The 21,039-nt window shown below is 36.1% G+C and overlaps 1 protein-coding gene across 1 annotated transcript in view; it reads left to right on the forward strand.

Moving 5' to 3' along the window:
• The window catches only part of MTREX (Mtr4 exosome RNA helicase), a 92,376-nt gene that overhangs the window by 44,040 nt on the left and 27,297 nt on the right, over positions 1 to 21,039 (forward strand). The window contains exons 16-19 of the mRNA XM_020893134.2: positions 1,006 to 1,156; positions 9,690 to 9,862; positions 10,455 to 10,523; positions 17,809 to 17,937. Of these exons, the coding sequence (XP_020748793.2) occupies positions 1,006 to 1,156; positions 9,690 to 9,862; positions 10,455 to 10,523; positions 17,809 to 17,937 (522 nt within the window). The remainder of the gene's footprint in view (positions 1 to 1,005; positions 1,157 to 9,689; positions 9,863 to 10,454; positions 10,524 to 17,808; positions 17,938 to 21,039) is intronic.

Genomic DNA, 21,039 nt, shown 5'->3' on the forward strand with positions numbered 1-21,039 from the left:
GAATACCTTAAGAGTATTTGCGTATTTTGCTATGCCATTTAGGGATATGAATGTTTTGTGACACTTCTTAGTATTCTAGCATGTATCTTCAAGAAGTTGGTCATTCTCCTATACAACTACATAATCATTTTCAATCTTAGAAAGTATTTTCATTTATAAAATAGTATTCCTGAAGAAACATTGTAAGAAAAGTTTAGATCTTTAGAAAGTATTTTGGATATAAACCATCTTGCAAGTTAAGGTCACGCTATTGTGATAAATGTTTTATTTTGCCTAGCCATTAGCCTAGCCCTTCTTTGGTAATAGCTACAGTTAGGGAGAGAAAGAGGAATTATCAGAGTGTTGATAAAGAATGGCCTATATATTTGGGGGAAACACTAGAAGGTTTTATGTCATTCTAGGAAGTCGAGAGTTTAGAGATAGCTAATTTTTATCTGAAATAAATTTAGTGTGCTCTGTCAACATAGGCTAGGTTATGCTACTATAACAAACCTAAATCTCAGTAACTTAAAGGTTTGTTTCTCTTAACCTGTTCATTGCAGGTTTACAAAGGAGACTCAGCTTATTATTGGTTATGGATTCAAGCTGATAGAGAAACCGCTGTCTTGAATATTAGCAGTCACTGTGCCAGCAGGGAAAATAACAGCTTTTCACACCACCAATTAAATATTTGGCCAGGAAGTGATATATCACTACACCTGATTTGCCCTCCACACTGAGGGCAAAATGTGTAATCCTGTCAAGTGCCTAGAAGGCAGAGAGCTAAATGTATTTGGCCAGTAGTATATTAACTACTACTGTCTTATTTAGTGATTCCGCCCACCCCCCCCTTCACTTTCCCAAAAAGCTACCGTTTTACAACTTTGGGTGGGTCATTTAAAAGAAGGAACTTAGTATGTTTCTATAGTATTCTTTAATGTAGACTAAATTATTAAGCAGTTTGAGGTTAAAATGTTTGTGTGAATTTGAAAAATGAATTCATTGACATGTTTTTTTCTCTCTTAGGGCTCAGCTGATCCTCTAAATAGTGCTTTCCATTTGACCTACAACATGGTTTTGAACTTACTACGTGTAGAAGAAATTAATCCTGAGTACATGTTGGAAAAATCCTTCTACCAGTTTCAGCATTATAGAGCAATTCCAGGAGTAGTAGAGAGTAAGTATACAATTACTGTAATAGCTTTATTTAGCTAGGGTAGACTAATAGCAAGGTTTATGTGTTATTGACTGCATTGGCCCTTGGTTTTTTTCTGGTAAGCCAAGAATTTGTCCTTACATAAAAGTACAGTAATGTTCCACCTGGAACATTTTAAAATGAAAGTAAGAAAACTCTGTCAGAACATGACGCTGCTGTTAATTCAAATGTAGTATACTTTATTGTTATAGACATATCACATGGTAACTCATTTGTGAATAATGACATAACAAAATTAAGATAATGCTTTCTAAAGTCCGAAAAGCAAGTGTTCTACGATAATTATGTTCAAGTAGAGTTCTTTGTTGTGTGTTGATCTTTATTTTAGAAGATGTCATGGCTGATCATCATTTAGAGCTGATTAAAATCTAAAATAGAAGAAAGATTTAAAATGCTGGCTTGGGTAAATCTTGTAAAAATAATTCATAGTCATAAAGAAAAAAACACAAATTTTTCAAAAGATACAAAGGAAATTGGAGCTCAGTTGTGATCTCACAGACCGCCACACAGCGCACTGTTAACACTTTGGGGTTTCCCTTTTTTTTTCATGCACATTTTTCATATTTTTGTTCAAAGTCAGGTTTAACAGTGCTTTGGTAATAACAGCAATGCTATTTATAATATCAATTGTTAAACATTCACCATATGCCTAGCGTTTTGTTTAATGCTTTACATTCACTGACTCACTCTTTCTGGCTTTTTAAAGTTAATTTCAATTATTCTTTGAAAGTGTAGTTTTTAATGACTATATAATTTCACTTTATAAATGTCCTATGAGTTATTTAATAATAAAGGCAGTAATACATTTCCATCAAAAGTAGATAGGACACTACCACTCAATTTTCGTGTGTGTCCTAAAAAAGTGAAAAAGTCTTGAAATATTCATGTAAGTTAAATTCATATTTTTTTTTTTACCCTTACCTAGATGACAGATCATAACTCTTAACTCTTAATTTCTTACATCTTAATTAAGAGCAGCTTCTTCATTACAAACTGTAGCTCTGGAACAAACTTTGGCATCATTTTACAACTGTAAAAGAAGTAAGGCATAAGAGAAGTTATCTGTATATTAAGTTACACATTTGATTGATGACAGGTTTGAAATTAGAATCTTGGTCCTGTTCCTATCTAAGCCATGCTGTTTTTATTAAAGCATAAGTCATCCCTTTTTGATTATAAGAGTAGATGTAGTAACTTATCTGCCAAACATGGATGAGAAAACACTTGAGCTGGCTTGTTTTAAGACTAGTGTGTGTGTGTGTGTGTTAGTCGCTCGGTCATGTCCAACTCTTTGCGACCCCATGAACAGTAGCCTACCAGGCTCCTCTGTTCATGAGAGTCTCCAGGCAAGAATACTGGAGTGGGTTGCCATTCCCTTCTCTAGCAGATCTTCCCAACCCAGGGATCGAACTGGGGTCTCCTGCATTGCAGGCAGATTCTTTACCGTCTGAGCCACCAGGAAAGCCCTTTCTTAAATTTCCAGAAGCAAAGCCATTGATTGAATCTTTAAAACACATCATATATAAAATTAATCACAAATATATAATTTTAGATCACTTTACATTTTATTGGTTGGCTAGAAAGTTTGTTCAGTTTTCCATGAGACATTGCAGAAAAACTCAAACTTTTTGGCCAGCCCAATATTATTTTCTTGTTAAGTATTTAATACAGTTTGTCTTGATAATAAGCCATAGCCCTAGCAAGGGAAAAGGATAATTCTTGTTTCAAAGAATTGTGATTTTAGAGGAGCTGTAAATCTACCTTCATGCAAAAAATAATATGTGATAATAGAATTAAAAAATCAACAGAATTTAAGCACAGTGTGGATTTGGGTTTAAATTAAGGAGATATTGAAATCAGGTTGATACTGAAGAAGGAAAGTCATTAATTTTACTTTAGTTCATAGAAGTTTCAAATGGCTGTTGTTGAATCAAGTGTATAGTTTACAAGCCACCTTAAATATTTTCACTAAAAAGAATGAAACTTTAAAATATTCCTCCAAGGCAGTTAGCACTGTCATTCATGATTAAGATAATTATGCTTACACATACAGCCAGAAAGACTGAATAAACCAAAAGAAATAGGCTGCACATTGGTGCACTTACTTTTGCTTTTTTCCCTTCTTTATAAAAATAGTATATTTGAACAGTTATTAAATTACTTTAAAAAAATTGAAATATAGATGATTTATATAATATTGTGTTAGGTGTACAGCAAAGTGACTTGGCTATACACACATGTATATGTATAAATCTATATTCTTTAAAAAATTTTTTTTTCCATTATAGTTTATTATAAGTTACTGAATATAGTTCTCTGTGTGTGTGTGTAAAACCCTGTTGTTTATTTTTTATATGGTAGTATGCCTCTGTTAATCCCTTACTCCCAATTTATCCCTCCCCAACCCTTCCTATTTGGTAAAGTTTGGTAAATTACTTTCTAAATTTCACCTGTATATTATTCTTTTGTAATTCCATAGGAAATATCCCAGATACAGTAGAGGATAATGGCAGAATTCTCCAAGTATTTTCTCAGTTATGTTGGTGGAAAAGTAATTGCGGTTTTGCTTTGTTGAACTTTGCTGTTTGGCATTGGAATACATTCTTAAATAAATGTGGCTCTTTTTTATTTATTTATTTATTTATTTATTTTACTTGACAACATTGTATTGGTTTTGCCATACATTGACTTGAATCCGCCATGAGTGTACATGTGTCCCCATCCTGAAGCCCCCTCCCACCTCCCTCTCCATCCCATCCCACTGGGTCATCCCAGTGCACCAGCCCCAAGCATCCTGTCTCATGCATCGAACCTGGACTGGCGATTTGTTTCACATATGATAATTTACATGTTTCAATGCCATTCTTCCATATCATCCCACCCTCACCCTCTCCCACAGAGTCCAAAAGATTGTTCAGTACGTCTGTGTCTCTCTCGCTGTCTCACATACAGCGTTATCATTACCATCTTTGTAAATTCCGTATATATGCATTAGTATACTGTATTGGTGTGTTTCTTTCTAGCTTACTTCACTCTGTATAATAGGCTCCAGTTTCATCCATCTCGTTAGAACTGATTCAAATGTATTCTTTTTAATGGCTGAGTAATATTCCATTGCATATATGTACCACAGCTTTCTTATCCATTCGTCTGCTGATGGGCATCTAGGTTGCTTCGTTGTCCTGGCTATTGTAAGCAGTGCTGCAGTGAACATTGGGGTACACATGTCTCTTTCGATTCTGATTTCCTTAGCATGTATGCCCAGCAGCAGGATTGCTGGGTCATATGGCAGTTGTATTTCCAGTTTTTTAAGGAATCTCCACACTGTTCTCCATAGTGGCTGTACTAGTTTGCATTCCCACCAACAGTGTAAGAGGGTTCCCTTTTCTCCACACCCTCTCCAGCATTTATTGCTTGTAGATTTTTGGATAGCAGCCATTCTGACTGGCGTGTAATGATACCTCATTGTGGTTTTGATTTGCATTTCTCTGATAATAGAATATTGGAAATAAAAGCAAAAATAAACAAATGAGACCTAATTAAAATTAAAAGCTTCTGCACAACAAAGAAAACTATAAGCAAGGTGAAAAGACAGCCTTCAGAATGGGAGAAAATCATAACAAATGAAGCAACAGGGAATTAATCTCAAAAATATACAAGCAACACCTTCAGCTCAATTCCAGAAAAATAAAAGACCCAATCAAAAAGTGGGCCAAAGAACTAAACAGACATTTCTCAAAAGAAGACATACAGATGGCTAACAAACACATAAGTGTGCTTCTTTATTTATATTCTTAAATAAGTATTCAGTTTTAATTTTAATCTTTTTGTTTATTCATTAATAGATAATGTTATGGTTAAATACCAAGAGCTGTTGAGTTAGATCTGGATTTAAATCCAGACTACCTCAGACTTCTTGTTGTATTGTACTTAGTCGCTTAGTTGTGTTTGACTCTTGTGACCGCATAGACTGTAGCCCACCAGGCTCCTCTGTCCATGGGATTCTCCAGGAAAGAATACTGAAGTGGGTTCCTATTTCCTTCTCCAGGGGATCTTCCCGACATAACATAAATGATCTTATTTAATTTTCATGAGTTGAATGAACCAGGTATTGTTACAATTGCATAAAAAAGCAAACTAAGGCTGGTAGCTCAGTTGGTAAAGCGTCTGCCTACAATGCAGAAGACGCGGGTTCGATCCCTGGGTTGGAAAGATCTCCTGGAGAAGGAAACAGCAACCCACTCCAGTATTCATGCCTGGAAAATCCCATGGACCGAGGAGCCTGGTTGGCTACAGTCCATGGGGTCGCAAAGAGTCAGACACGACTGAGCGACTTCACTTCATTTCATTTCATGCTAAGATTATTATGTTATGTAATGCTCAGTAAATGCCTATTTTATTAGTGTTAGTAATGCTGTAGATCATTAAAGCCATTTAAACTTAAACCTTTCATAAAATTTCCTCAGTACTGGGGGTAGCATTTCATTTTTCCATCTCTCACAAGTCTATCTATTGCACATTTTATATGATAGAAATATATTTTTGGGACCACCACCTCTCCCTCAAAAGGGGAAAATTGGTTGAAAATTATCCTAAGAGTTTATGGGCATATCTCACGTGCTGTTTCCTAAGATACTGAGGCTTTCTTATGGCATTACACTGGAGGGAAACCAGCTTATACTGAGGTTCCTCTACTTTTTAATTGGCTAGAAAGAGATACTGTCCTTAATTTGGGGAAAAGCAGGCTGCACCTAAATTAACTTCCTAGAGTGATATGTAGCTGTAGTTAGAGTCCTGCATACAAAACACATGTGATTTCTTAAAATGTCTCTAACTTTTGATTCATTAGTTAAGTAGTCTGAGAACAGAAATTTTTTGGAGTGGAGGATGTGGGCCTCAGGCAGAGTCTTTGTGCATATCATCTCTCCATAAACAACCCGTCAGTACTTATTTAGTATTCTACTGATACCTGCAATGTTACTTTGTAACTTTTGGTAGGACAGCAAGATTAACATCTCAGTGTATAGTTTTCCTTCTCATAGAACCTCTTATTGACTTTAGCCTACCAATTTTTTTTAATATCTTTTTTCTGATTATGTTTACTACTGTAACGTGTGTTAAGAATAGCCTTCTATTCTCACATAAAAGGAACATGATTCTTGTAAGAAGTAGTGCAGTTCATTAAAAATAACCAGGATGATACAGTATGCCTCAGAGTGTGTCAAAGACCAGAAGTTAGAGGTTGAAAGAAAAAAGAAAAGAAGAAAAAATCCAAAGAACATATCTCAATACTTAGGTAGACTTTTGCAGCATCTTGACTCTGGTGTTACTAAAAATAAATAGGCTTAGAGGAGGAGGAAGTAGTCTTCAAACTCTGGGTCTGCTCACACATCCAGTCTCCAGCCATTTTTATAAATGTCTAAATGTGTCCTTCTTAAGTTGTGGTGCTCGAAGGTAAATCGTATATTCTGCGTGGGGTCTGGCCAGGGACAAGTACAATAGAAATGTTGTTACTGCTCTTCTTGATTTTTCTAAGAAAGAAGTCAAGTGCAAGAAGAACTGTAGAGAAGAGTGTCGCACTTGCTGCCCACCGTTGACCCAGGGGATTAATTTTTGGCTCTGCTGGGTCTTTGTTGCTACTCAGAGTTTTTCTCTAGTTGTGACAAGCAGGGGCTACTACTTAGTTGTGGTGCATCAGCTCTCATTGCTGTGGCTTCTTTTATTGCAGAGATGGTCTCTAGGTACGTGGGCTTCAGTAGTTGTGGCATGTGAGCTCAGTAATTGTGGCTCGCAGGCTTTAGGGCACAGGCTCAGTAGTTGTAGCACATGTCATTAGTTCCTCTACTATATGTGGGATCTTCCTGGACCAGGGATCGAACCCATGTCTTGCACATTGGTAGGCAGATATTTCACCACTGAACCACCAGGGAAGCCCCTCTGTCAGTTGATTTTTGACAAGTGTGGCTGGGACAATAAAATAGCCACCTGTGGTAAAGTGCATTTGGACCCTTACTTCATACCGTAGCTGAAAATGGTTGTAAGTCTTGAATAGAATAGCTGAAACCTTAAAACTCTTTGAAGAAAATATAGGTATAAATCTTCATAAACTTCAATTTCCCAGTGGTTTCTTAGATAAGACACCAGAAGTACAAACAACAAAAGAAAAATTGAATAAATAGGATTTTGTCTAATTTTTGAAACATTTGCACTTCAGCATACACCAGCAGTAATAAAAAGAAAACCTACAAAGTAGGAGAAAATATTTGCAAATCATGCATCTTATAAAGAGTCTGGTATGTAGAATATATAAAGAGCACTTAGAGCTCAGCAACGAAAAGCAAATAATCTAATTTTCAAATGAACAGAAGATTTGAATAGACATTACTCCAACAAAAATACATAAGTACATGTAAAGATGCTCAACATTATTAGTCATTAAGGAAATGCATATTATAACCACATTGAGACACCACTTCACACTCACTAGAATGGGTTTTTTTTTTTTTTTAAGTAATTGACAAAATGGTGTGATCATTGTAGAAAATAGTTTAGTAGCGGTTTGAACCCTGAGTTGGAAAGATCCCCTGGAGGAAGGCATGGCAACCCACTCCAATGTTCTTGACTAGAGAATTCCCATGGACAGAGGAACCTGGTGGGGTCGCAAGGAGTCAGACATGACTGAACAACTAAGCATAGCACAGCACGTGAAGTCTAGAATTACCATAAGACCCAGTGGTGCCATCCACTCACGTGTATGCATAACCAAAAGAGCTGGAAATATGTTCAAGCAAAAATTGGTGCCTGGAAGTTCATAGCAGCATTACAGCCAAAAGGTAGAAATAGTCCAAATGCCCATCAACTGTTAAACAAAGTGGTATACCCACATAGTGTGATGTTATTTCACCATTAAAACGAATGAAGTACTGATGCATGCTACAACATGGCTGATCTTTGAGAAAAGAAAGAAAGTGAAAGTGAAGTCTTTCAGTCCTGTCCAACTCTTTGCAACCCCCATTGACTGTAGCCTACCACGCTCCTCCATCAATGGGATTTTCCAGGCAAGAGTACTGAAGTGGGTTGCCATTTCCTTCTCCAGGGAGTCTTCCTCACCCAGGGATTGAAACTGGGTCTCCCACATTGTAGGCAGACGCTTTACCATCTAAGCCAGCAGGGAAGTCAGATCTTTGAGAACATTATGCTAAGTTACGGAAGCCAAAGACAAGCCACATGATGTGTGATTCCATGTATATGGAATATCTGGGATAGGTAAATTCTTGCAAACAGAAAGGTTGCTTGGGTCTAGGGGAGGGAGAGAACGAGTGCTAAAAGATATGGAATTTTCTTTTGGGGTAGTGAAAACATTCTAAAACTACTTGACAATGATGGTTTCATATATTGTGAGTGTACTACGTGTCATTAATGGTAAATTTTTTGTTATGTGTGTTTTACTTCAGTAAAACTACTGTTTGTTCACAGTGGAAATGAGCAAGGAAGATAGGTCAGCACTAGGTGAAAGATGACATCATAGATGTTTAGATTAACTAAAAGACCAATTTCTGAAAGGAGCTAGTGTTTTAACCACTGACTGAGCAGAGATAACTAGCTAAATTTCTTGTCTTCTGTTTTAGAGACATATACCAGGTGATGGTGGAAGCCTAATGAAATTAGCAAAATGGATTTTTTGCAGAGTCAAAGCACCATACTAGAAGATCCAAAATAGTGCTACTCAATATAACTTTCTGTGGAAATATTCTCTGCTATTCAAGTAGAGAAGTCAACACCCACATATAACTGTTGAGCATTCTATATGGTACTAGTGTGACTGAAGAACTAAATGATTAATTTTATGTAATTTTAATTATTTTAAAATTAAATAGCCATGTTGTGTGTGTGTGTGTGCATGCACATTCAGTTGCTCAGTTGTGTCCGACTCTGCGACCACATGGACTGTAGCCTGCCAGGCTTCTCTGTCTATGGAATTTTCAAAGCAAGAATACTGGAGTGAATTGCTATTTCCCACTCCAGAGTATCTTCCTGACTCAGGGATCAAACCTGTGTCTCTTGTGTCTCCTGCATTGGCAGGTGGATTCTTTACCACTGCGCCATCTGGGAAGCCTCATGTACTGTCCACTGGCTATTATACTGGGAAGTGCTGACATGGTTTACATAAAAAGTTTTACAGGGCAGTGCTTATTCAACAGAGTAGGTCTCTCCCCATCCATAGGAAGGCGTTAAACCACTGCCACTTCAGAATTGCTTTGAGGATCCACAATTAGTGAGTGGTGAACTATGAAGATGAGATAGAGAAAGTGAACCTTAATGAAGAAGGGAGAAACTAGGCAGCATGCTTTACGGGTGTCTCTGAATCTTTTCCTCAAAGCTTTTAATCTGTGCAGTATGTAGTAATACAATCTCTACAGTTGTAGTAGTCAAAGATGTATCCTTGGTATTATCTACATAATTTTTTGATACTGTATATGTGTTTTATTTATAGAGGTGAAGAACTCAGAAGAACAGTATAATAAAATAGTAATACCAAATGAAGAAAGTGTAGTCATCTACTACAAGATTAGACAGCAGCTTGCCAAATTGGGTAAAGAAATTGAAGAATACATTCACAAACCGAAATACTGCTTACCATTTCTACAACCAGGTCGTTTGGTAAAGGTATGTCATTTTTACTATAAATTTTTCAATATATAGTATTTTTTAGATAAAGATTCCAGTATTTTTTCTTTCTTTGGTGGATGCTTCCTGCTACAGTAGTTGATCTGTACTAATTTTGTTGTTTAACCTGTTTCTCATGATACTGATTAAGGAAGGAGGGGTCAGTTGAATGCCTTTTACTCTCTACTGGTTTTCATTTGGGGGAATATAAATTGAAGTAGACAGTTTTGGAATTAATATGAAATATTACTAGTTATGAAATGCTGTCCAAAAATAAGGCAATTTTAAAACCTGGATGAATTCATTAATTATAAAAGATTTCACATATATTCCAAACAAATACAAGATATCATTTTTCACATTTATTTGCCAACTGAGAGATTCCTGTTGCTTCCTGGAAAGCCTGTGAAATTTGGCAGTGATTTCTTTCTGTAATGTCAGTGTCTTTTTTTTTTTTTTAATTTTAAATGGATCTTTCAAAAAATATTTTATCAGGAAAACTCAGAATGTTTTATTAGCCTACAATGTGGGCATGACATCTAAATTGCCTTTTAACATAAATACATTTTTACTTACTTTACTTTCTTTTCAGGTGAAGAATGAAGGAGATGATTTTGGTTGGGGTGTAGTGGTGAATTTCTCAAAGAAATCGAATGTTAAGGTAAACTGTTGTCCTGAAAGTAAAATTGTATATAAATTTTTAGTGAAATGTTTCTTCAGGATCAGAAAATCAATCAGATTAGAAATAGCATTACCTTAAGAGAAGCTATAATAAAGTCCATATAAGGAATTAATTTTTCAATTAATCAGAGATTTTATCCTTAAAGTGGTATGGTTATTTTCTTAACACTATCACAGATTTTAATTTCATGACTGTCTTACATTTCTTCTCTGAGTCACCAGTCCTTTTTTATACATTTCCTATAAATTGAATATTAGAAAAAATTAGCATCTGACATTGGAAATTAGAATTTTGATTTGGGTATATATCAGAGACTTAAAAGCAAGACCTTAGGAAAGCTGGTCAATTTTAATTTGCTCTAATTCATATGAAGGCAATAATAAAGTTGATTTTGGTCATTATTTATTCAACTACTTTGAAAATGTCACATACATAAAATCAAGGATGATTTTAATAATTTGTTAGAAGAATGATCGCCTCAAAATTAAATCAGCTTTCCTGTCTATTATATTTTCTTTACTAGTTGTAGGCACCAGCTAAACAGGTGCCAGAAAGTGACCTCAGGCAAGACATTTTGTATCTCCATGCCTGTTTTTCCTTATCTTTAAAATGAAAGGTTTGCATAAGGTGACATTTAACACTGTATTAAGGTTGACCATTTCATGAATTTGTTATCATTAACTTATTAGTCCCACCTTTGTGTAAGGGTAATTGAGAATTAAGTTTTGGAATTGAAAGTTAGTCCTGAAATATGTAAAGGAAATTTGAAATACTGATGCCATTTGTTGTGGAGAAATAAAGTTCCTAGGTTTGTGGTAGGTGTTTTGATTAGTGATCTATGGTTAATCCTACTGAATAGCTTCTTAAGGATATTTAGTTTATTATTACTGTTTTCATAAATTACTTTCATTAGTAATTATTAATTTACAATAATTTTTTTCAAAGTATTGTCACACTCATTGTCTCATTTTATTCTAATTTAGGAAGCATTCATTGACCACAGACACAGAATCCCTGTACTTAATTATTTGGTGAACATAGCATATAGTGAAAATAACAGGCAATATATGAGATACTTCAGTAAAGACATAAACAGAGTGCATTTAGAGCAGGAGAAGGAAGATATTTTGTTTGAGCTGTTCGAGGTGGCACCTGAGGAGGAAGAGAATTTTTGAAGTTTTAAACAGAACCTTAAACACTGAGTAGAATTTCATTTCATGGATATTCACTGGTGGAAATAATATGCAGCAGGTGCAGAACACTTCAGATTAAGGGAAGGAGAAAAATCAAAATATTGAGATTAATCACCAAAAGTACTTAAAATACAGATTTTAAGTATGTGGCTCTAGATTTAAACATTTGAAAGCAGTAGCTTGGCATTGAAGGTTAATTGGTTGATTGGTTTCCTTGGCTTTTTTATTTTTTTCTTCCAGTTTCATTGAGATACATTTTATATATAGCATTATGTAATATTAAGGTGTACAACATAATGATTTGACTTATATACATCATGAAATGATTATCACAATACATTAAGTGAACACCCATCATCACATGTTGATACATTAAAAACAATTTTTAAACTTTTCCATGTGATGAAAATTCTTAGGATACTCTCAACTTTCATTTATAACCTATAGCATTGTTTATTATATATATATCATGTCCTTAATATCTGTCTTATGACTATAAGTTTGTATCTTTTTATTACTGTCATCTCATTCCTCCTTCCCTCACCCTTGCCTCTGATAACCACAAGTCTGAGTTCTTTCTCTATGAGTTTGGTTTTGAAGCATAATTAACCCACAACACTATTAGTTCCTGTTACACAACATGATATATTTCTATACATTTCAGTGTTCACCTTGATACTTTCAGTTGTCACCATGAAAAGATATAGGCTGTATTCCCCACACTGTACATTTCATGCCTATGAGTTATTTATTTCATAACTGAAAATTTGTGCCTCTTAATCTCCCTCACCTACTTCTTTCCTTCTCCCCTCCCCCATCCTTTCTGACAGTCATCTTCTCTCTGTGTCAGTGACTTTGTTACCATTCGGTTATGTTTGTTGATCAGTTTTGTTTTTCATATTCTACAGTTATGTGAAATCATCCCATATTTGTTATTCCCTATCTGGCATATCTCATTTAGTGTAACTCCTTCCAGTCCATCCATTCATGTTGCTGCAAATGGGAAGAGTTCATTCTTTTTTTTTTTCATGGCTTAGTAATATTCCCATGTGTTTATGTGTGTGAGTGACATCTTATCCTTTCCTCTATCAACGGACTCTTGGCTTGCTTCTACATCTTGACTGTTGTAAGATACATAGTAATGCTGCAAAGACTGTAAGGGTGCATGCACATTTCCTTTTGGATAATAGTGTTTTTGTTTTCTTCAAATAAATACTCAGGAACAAGATTGCTGGATCATTTGGTAGTTATACACTTACCTTTTTGAGGAACTGTCATACGGTTTTCCATAGTGGCTGCACCAATTTACATCCCCACCAACAGTGCACAAGGGTTCCCTTTTTTCCACAACTTCTTATTTCTTGCCATTTTAATAATAGCTATTCTGTCAGATGTGAGATGATACCTCATTGTGATTTTGATTTGCATTACCCTGATGATTAGTGATGTTGAGCATCTTTTCATGTACCCAGTGGCCATGTGTATTTCCTCTTTGAAAAACCGTCTACTCAGCTCCCCTGCCATTTTTTAGTTATGTTTCCTGTTTGTTTGTTTGATATCAAGTTGTATGTTCTTTAGTCACTAAGCTGTGTCTGACCCTGAGACCCCGTGGACTCGCATGTAGTTCATCTCACTTGCATGTGATTCGCCACGCTCCTCTGTCCGTGGCATTTCCCAGGCAAGAATATGGGAGTTGGTTGCCATTTCCTTCTCCAGGGGATCTTCCTGATCTAGGGATCAAATCTACATCTCCTGCTTGGCAGGAGGATTCTTCATCACTGAGCCCCGTAACCCCTTATTGGATATAGCATTTGCAGATATCTTTCACCATTCTGTAGGTGATCTTTAAGTTTTGTTGATAGTTTCCTTCACTGAGCAGAACCTTTTCAGGTTGATGTAGTCCCATTTTTTTTTTTTAGTTTTTGCTTTTATTTCCCTTGCCTGAGGAGACAGGTCTGAAAAAATATTGCTAAGACCAGTGTTAAAGACTTCATTGCCTGTGTTTTCTTCTGGCAGCTTTATGGTTTCATACCTTACATTTAAGTCTTTAATACATTTTGAATTTATTTTTGTGCACAGTGCAAGAAAGCAGTCTGGTTTGATTCTCCCACATATAGCTGTCCAGTTTTCCCAACACCATTTGTTGAGGAGACTGTCTTTCCCTCATTGTATATTCTTGCCTGTTTTTTTGTAGATTAATTGGCAGTATAAGTGTGGGTCCACTTCTGAACTCTATTCTGTTCCATTGATCTGTGTCTTTTTTTGTGTGTCTACCAAGCTGTTTTGATGACTGTAGCTTTGCAGTATAGTTTTGAATCAGAGTGTGTAAGATTGTTTTAGCTATTTGGGGTCTTTTGTGAACTCATATGGCTCATATGGTAAAGAATCTGCCTGCAATGCACGAAACCTGGGTTCTCTCCCTGGGTTGGGAAGATCCAAGGGCATGACAGCCCACTCCAGTATTCTTGCCTGGAGAATCTCATGGACAGAAGAACTTGGCAGGCTACAGTCATGTCAGTTGTGTCTGACTCTTTGCGACCCCATGGACTATACAGTCCATGGAATTATCCAGGCCAGAATACTGAAGTGGGTGGCCTTTCCCTTCTCCAGGGGATCTTCCCAACCCTGGGATCAAACCCAGGTCTCCTGCATTGCAGGCAGATTCTTCACCACCTGAGCCACAAGGGAAGCCCTCACTTTCCCAGGTGGGAAATAGGTAAAAGTGAAGTGAAGGTGTTATTCGCTTAGTCGTATCTGACTCTTTGCCTGCCAGGCTTCTCTGTCCATGGAATCCTCTAGGCAAGACTACTGGAGTGGGTTGCCATTCCCTTTTCCAGTGACTTCCCTGGTGGCTCAGTGGTAAAGAATTTGACTGCAATGTAGAAGACCCGGGTTTGATCCTTGGGTCAAACGAGCGACTGAACTGAGTCAGTTCAAGGAAAACAGCAAGCCCGTCTCCCACATCATTAACCAGTCCAATCTTACTCTCTTTTAACTGAGCAAAGTCTTCTTAGTGTTTTTCAACTGAGGGTAACCCACTGAGTGTCTAAAGTGAGTGAAAATCTTCTCAGTATCGTTCAGCTAAGTTTCAAAGGTAACCTACTCCTCCCAAAAGGAATTTACTACCAAATATCTTGACTCCAAGGAGGGAGACAGACCCAGTTGACCTCTGCTAGTACCAAGACTCTGGATCTTCATGGAGTTCAGACAAAGGAGAGAAGTCTTTTACCCTTAAGTTTGTTTGTTGGTCACCAAAACTGCCGGCGGGAAAAAAATGCATACCCTGAAAGTTGAGAATTATGTTTTATTTGTCAGACTTAAACAGAGGACTTGAGCCAAAGAAACAACCTCTCAGATAGCTTTGAGGAATTGTTTTGAAGATGGAAGGGTGGAGTCAGATACATAGAAAGTTTTTGTAAACAAAAACTAGGTAGTCAGAGCTTCTGCTGTTAATTAAAACCAGACGCCTTGAGTAAATGAATTTAACATTTCTCTGTGTTTGGGAAGATGCAGGAGCCTGGGCTTATTGAAATTGTTCCTTTGATATGCACCTTAACTGTCCTGTTTTCTCTGTCCTGAATCCCCTCAGAGTGAACCATTGGGATGGGGTGGCTGAGAGGCTGATAGGTTGCTGGCTGGCAGCCTGTTTTGTCTTAGTCCTGAGTTCCCCTCAGGATCCACCATCAGGGGTGGCTGCAGTTGGTAATGGATGCATAATTCTTTGTTTTCTCATTTGGCAGGTGACATGACATTCTTTGTCCACAGAGGGAAAATGCATACTAAAGAAGAAAATATTTTAAATCATTTTAAGGAGATAAAAATGCATCATCAGTATTTCATGTTGTTTCTTTACATTCTACAATCTTGATTATCAAAACTATATTTCTCTTATGTGACGGGTGATATTATTGATCTATCTTCATCAGAGTACAGAACTAGAAAATGTTTGCCGAGAGAAGTTTTATCATCTTAGGAAATAAATACAATAGCAAGTTTTCATTTAATGCTCCTAAAAAGGAGGCTTTGGAATGATTTTCCATACTAGTACTTGAGAATATCTCTGTAATGTTGTAAGTGGTTTTGGTAGTTCAGCATATCCTGTCTTTGCTTTGTATCTGTACCATACTGAAAATTGTTTTAAAAATCCTTTAAAAATAATCATATTTGGGGGGAAAAAACATGCTGAGACAAAACTAGTTTCCCTTTTGAATTGGAAAACGGAGTTTATGCTTTCTTTGAAGAAATTTGTACTCAGAGGTTTAATTGATTATGATTATACTTTTGATTTGTTTTGGAGATATATTTTACTATTCTTAGGCAAATTCATACATTAGTACAGAAATAGGTTGTAGGCATGAATTAATGGGTATTTTTTGACATTTTTGCGTAAGTCTGTGCAGGAGGGATGGGAGGAGATCGAGTAATCGCTTCTTTCCCTGTTCTCCTCTCGATCAAAATAACTACCCCTTATGGGGAACTTACCTGTATTTTTGGTGGGAATGTAAATGTGTGCAGCCACTATGGAAAGCGGCATGGAGGTTCATCAAAAAACTAAAAGTAGAGTTGCCATGTTGTGCTGTGCTTAGTCGCTCAGTCGTGTCCGACTCTTTGTGACCCCATGGACTGTAGCCTGCCAGGCTCCTCTCTCCATGGGGATTCTCTAGGCAAGAATGCTGGAGTGAGTTGCCATGGTCTTCTCCAGGGGATCTTTACAAGCCACGGATTGAATCCAGGTCTCCCACATTGCAGGCGGATTCTTTACCATCTGAGTCACCAGGAAAACCCAAGAACATGATCCAGCAATCTGACTCCTGTCATATATCTGGACAAAGCTATAATTCCAAAAGATACATGCACCCCTGTGTTCATTATTCACTATAGCCAAGACATGGAAACAGTCGAAATTTCCATCAACAGATAAATGAATAGAGAAGATGTGATACATGTATACTATGGAATACTGTTCAGTCATAAAAAGAACGAAATAATGCCCTTCGCAGCAGCATGGATGGAACTAGAGATTATCGTACTAATGAGTCAGAGAGAGACAAATATGATATCACTTATATGTGGAATCTAATATATGACCCGAGTTAATCTATCTAAAACAGATACAGACTCACAGAAATAGAGACCAGACTTGTGGTTGCCAAGAGGGAGAGGTAGAGGAGGGATGGAATGGCAGTTTGGGATTAGCAGGTGCAAGCTATTAATATAAAATGGATAAACAACAAGGTCCTACTATATAGCACAGGGAACTATATTCAATGTCTTGTGATAAACCATGATGGAAAAGAATATAAAAAGATTGCACTGTATGTATAACTGAATTGTTTAGCAGAAATGAATACAGCTTTGTAAATGTTGTAAACTGTGAAAGTGAAAGTTGCTCAGTCGTGTCTGACTCCTTGCAACCCCCATGGACTGTAGCCTGCCGGGCACCTCTATTCATGGAATTCTCTAGACAAGAATACTGGAGTAGGTAGCCATGCCCTTCTCCAAGGGATCTTTCCAACCCAAGGATCGAACCCAGGCCTCCCACATTGCAGGCGGATTCTTCACCATCTGAGACACCAGGGAAACTGTAAACTGTACTTCAAGGAAAAAAATAACTTCTCTATTTACCTAATTTTATACAAAAGAGATTATTCAAATATTGAATCAAAAACTAAAATAATCTACTCTCAGTGTATTTTTCATCTTGTTTAATAAGGATTATTTGAAGATACGTATTTATTTTCTGATACTGATCATTCTTTTGGTTTCATTTTCTAATTCTAGCATAAAATGAACTATAATAATAAGCTGATCATTAGAAACTTAGTGATGGCATATCAGGTGCCAGTAATCATACTACTGAAATTCATATCAAGTAATTCCTCTGTTTTCTCATCCAGTGGAGCATGTTGAAGGATGAAGAGAGACAGGCTTCATTTCATGAAGGAAACATTGTGTGATATTTGCCAGTCATAGTGCTAAATGCAAGAACATAATTACTGTACACATGGGACTTATAATTTGTGTGCCAGTTTTTGAAAATTAATATACGTTTATCCCATTTTTTTTTCTAGCCTAATTCTGGTGAACTGGATCCGTTATATGTAGTAGAAGTACTTCTGCGCTGTAGCAAAGAAAGCTTGAAAAATTCTGCTACTGAGGCTGCAAAGCCAGCTAAATCTGATGAGAAAGGAGAGATGCAGGTTTGTACTTTACTTTTCATTTCTAGATTTCAAATATTTATAATCACTGGATTTCCTGAATGTGATTAAAATAAACACTCATGATTTCTAAATTAGAAGTTTTCAACGTTTATTGAAGCCATCTAAAACCAGTAAAATGATTAATCTGTTTATCAAATTACAGCAAGGTAATTAGTGACATAGTAAAGGATAAAGAGAATTTAATAATGAAGTTGGAATTTACCTGGGCTAAAAAGGTAAATTATCATTAATTTGTGATTGTTTAATTTTACACTTTATTCCATCCATACTCTTTTTTTTGCATTCCTGTGAAAATAATGACTGAAAATAGCCAGTCTTTTGAAAATAAGTTCTAAGTTTCCTTAAAATAATTTAATGTACATGTCCTTTTAATTACGTGCAAAGCATTCAGTTTGCCACATTAGAAACTCATATTGAATGTCTCCTATTTTATTTTAAAATAATTAATACAGAGTAATTGTAAGTAAACCTTATTGAGGACTTTTCAAGGATCTTTTTGTAGACCAATATACCGAAATTTTGTTATTTTTAAATACTGCTTTAAGTATGTGGTACATTGGCTAGGTCTTTGAAGAAAGGCCATTGTAATGATACTTGTCATAATAGGCATTGGTTTCTACAAAGTAAAATCGGCCATTGCAACATCATAGTCTATTGCTTTGGATTGATGAAATGAATGTGAGACTCAGAGTTGACAGTATTAGAAAGACTGTATTGTTAAACATTTTAAAATGATCATTTGAAAGCCTAGTTACCTATAATTCTGAATGCCAGCTAGCTTTTGGTCTTTGTTCCTCACTCTTTGTTCTCTAGAATTCTACCACCATTGAAACTTATATGATTTAGTTTTCCCTAACATTTATTTTATCAATTGACTGCTTGCCTGAAATTAGGCTAAAATTCTCCCAATCTGACGTATATTCATTGTGGCCGAAGGAATCTTTTAAGTTGCTGCAACTTGGAATGGCAAATATGTGGCATACATCCCAACATTCTCCTCCTCTCCTGCCATACACTGATAATAATTCATGGCTCCCTTTTACATTCAAAGCTTAGACTCTTTCTAAGAAAATGATCTGATGAGTAATTCATTGGAGTTAATATTTTAGGTGAAAACTGTTTGTTGTCTACCATGTTCTAGGCCCAGATTTTATTAAGCATAAGCATCTGTGCCTGTTTTACTTAAAGATAACGAGAAACATTACAGCTCTTAATAATAGGATTTCATTCGGTTCAGTTGACAATCTCTCCAGAGAAGCCTTCACTGAACCCTGTGGGCCAACTGGGTGTCTTTCCTCCACTGAAAAACCATTTTCTATTCAGTTTACTTTAGCATGTCTTATTAAGGAAATTAAGGTGGACATACGTAAGCATAAATTGCATCAATACACGTAGTCTCTGACTTTAAGGGGTTTAGAGATATGGAGGGAGCATTTTGTGCTCAAGGAGGTAACTTATCGAAGATATGTGCATGTTGTAAGCTTATAAAAGAAGTAATGAAATTTAGACAAATTTAGCAGACGAATGGATAAGGAAGCTGTGGTACATATACACTATGGAATATTACTCAGCCATTAAAAAGAATACATTTGAATCAGTTCTAATGAGATGGATGAAACTGGAGCCCATTATACAAAGTGAAGTAAGCCAGAAAGATAAACACCAATACAGTATACTAACACATATATGTGGAATTTAGAAAGATGGTAACAATAACCCTATATGCAAAACAGAAAAAGAGACACAGATGTACAGAACAGACTTTTGGACTCTGTGGGAGAAGGTGAGGGTGGGATGTTTTGAGAGAACAGCATCGAAACATGTATATTATCAAGGGTGAAACAGATCACCAGCCCAGGTTGGATGCATGAGACAAGTGCTCAGGGCTGGTGCACTGGGAAGAGCCAAAGGGATCGGGTCGAGAGGGAAGTGGGAAGGGGGACCAGGATGGGGAATACATGTAAATCCATAGCTGATTCATGTCAATGTATGGCAAAAACCACTATAATATTGTAAAGTAATTAGCTTCCAACTAATAAAAATAAATGGAAAAAAAAAAGTAGATTGGATCAATGGGGGAAAAAAAAGAAATTTAGGCAAATTTTTAGGAATGTTAGAACTTTTTATTTATTTTTATTTTATTTTAATTTTTTTTAGAACTTTTTAAAGATACATCTGCATTCCAAGATATGGAAGCAGCATGTGCAGAGCACAGAACAGCCCTCTTTAAAAATAATTCCTAGTTTTTCTGTCTGATATGGTTGAATGACAAAGGCGTAGAATGAAACAGGAAGGAAAAGTATACCTTAAGAAGTTGAATACATATAAATATTATTTGCTTTTGCAAATTAATATTTTCAGTAGGACTGCTGGATATAGGCAATTAATGCCATAGGCAGTTTGTAAGGAAATGTCATCTCTCAACTACAGTGATTGTGTGGCACTATTTAGGGTTGGTTGAATCTATTTTCTTTACACGAAATATGAAGAGGAAATGGGATTTCCGTAGTTACCTTTCCCTTCTCTAATTTTAAGTGTATGTAATGTGAAATTTAGCTTTTCATCAGCATTTGTGTAAGACTTTGTAAAGTGGCTATTTCTTTTGCCTGTGAAATCTTGAATTTATTTTTCCAGAAGAAATAAGATGGCTTAGAATATAGATAGCTTTGGATAATAGTTGATTAGTAGAGGTTAACACTTTAAACAGTGTATTCTGAAAATTACTTTTACCACTGTTACTTTGCCAGCTTCAGTGTGATGGTGAGGGAAGTGTATTCTTGTCAGGAGAATGCATGGAGGAAAGTTTGAAAATAGTTGGGTTTTCAAGATGATGTCTTAACAGAGTCATTCTGGCCCATCCAGAGATTACATGAATATTTCATGCCCATGTACACTTAAATAGTTTTTCCTTCATTTGTAGTGCTGTAGTACTTTTAGATATTCAAAAAGTACCAATTACTAAGGATGCACAAATGAATGAAGTATGGATTCTGTGTTGAGGAAATCAGCACAATTATAAAAATAATCAACAATTATTTTTATGTACCATTTGTTAGCCTGTTACTTTGAATTTGAATTTGT

This window comes from Odocoileus virginianus, chromosome 14 (genome assembly GCF_023699985.2).
Source record: "Odocoileus virginianus isolate 20LAN1187 ecotype Illinois chromosome 14, Ovbor_1.2, whole genome shotgun sequence".
Classification (NCBI taxonomy): Eukaryota; Metazoa; Chordata; class Mammalia; order Artiodactyla; family Cervidae; genus Odocoileus; species Odocoileus virginianus.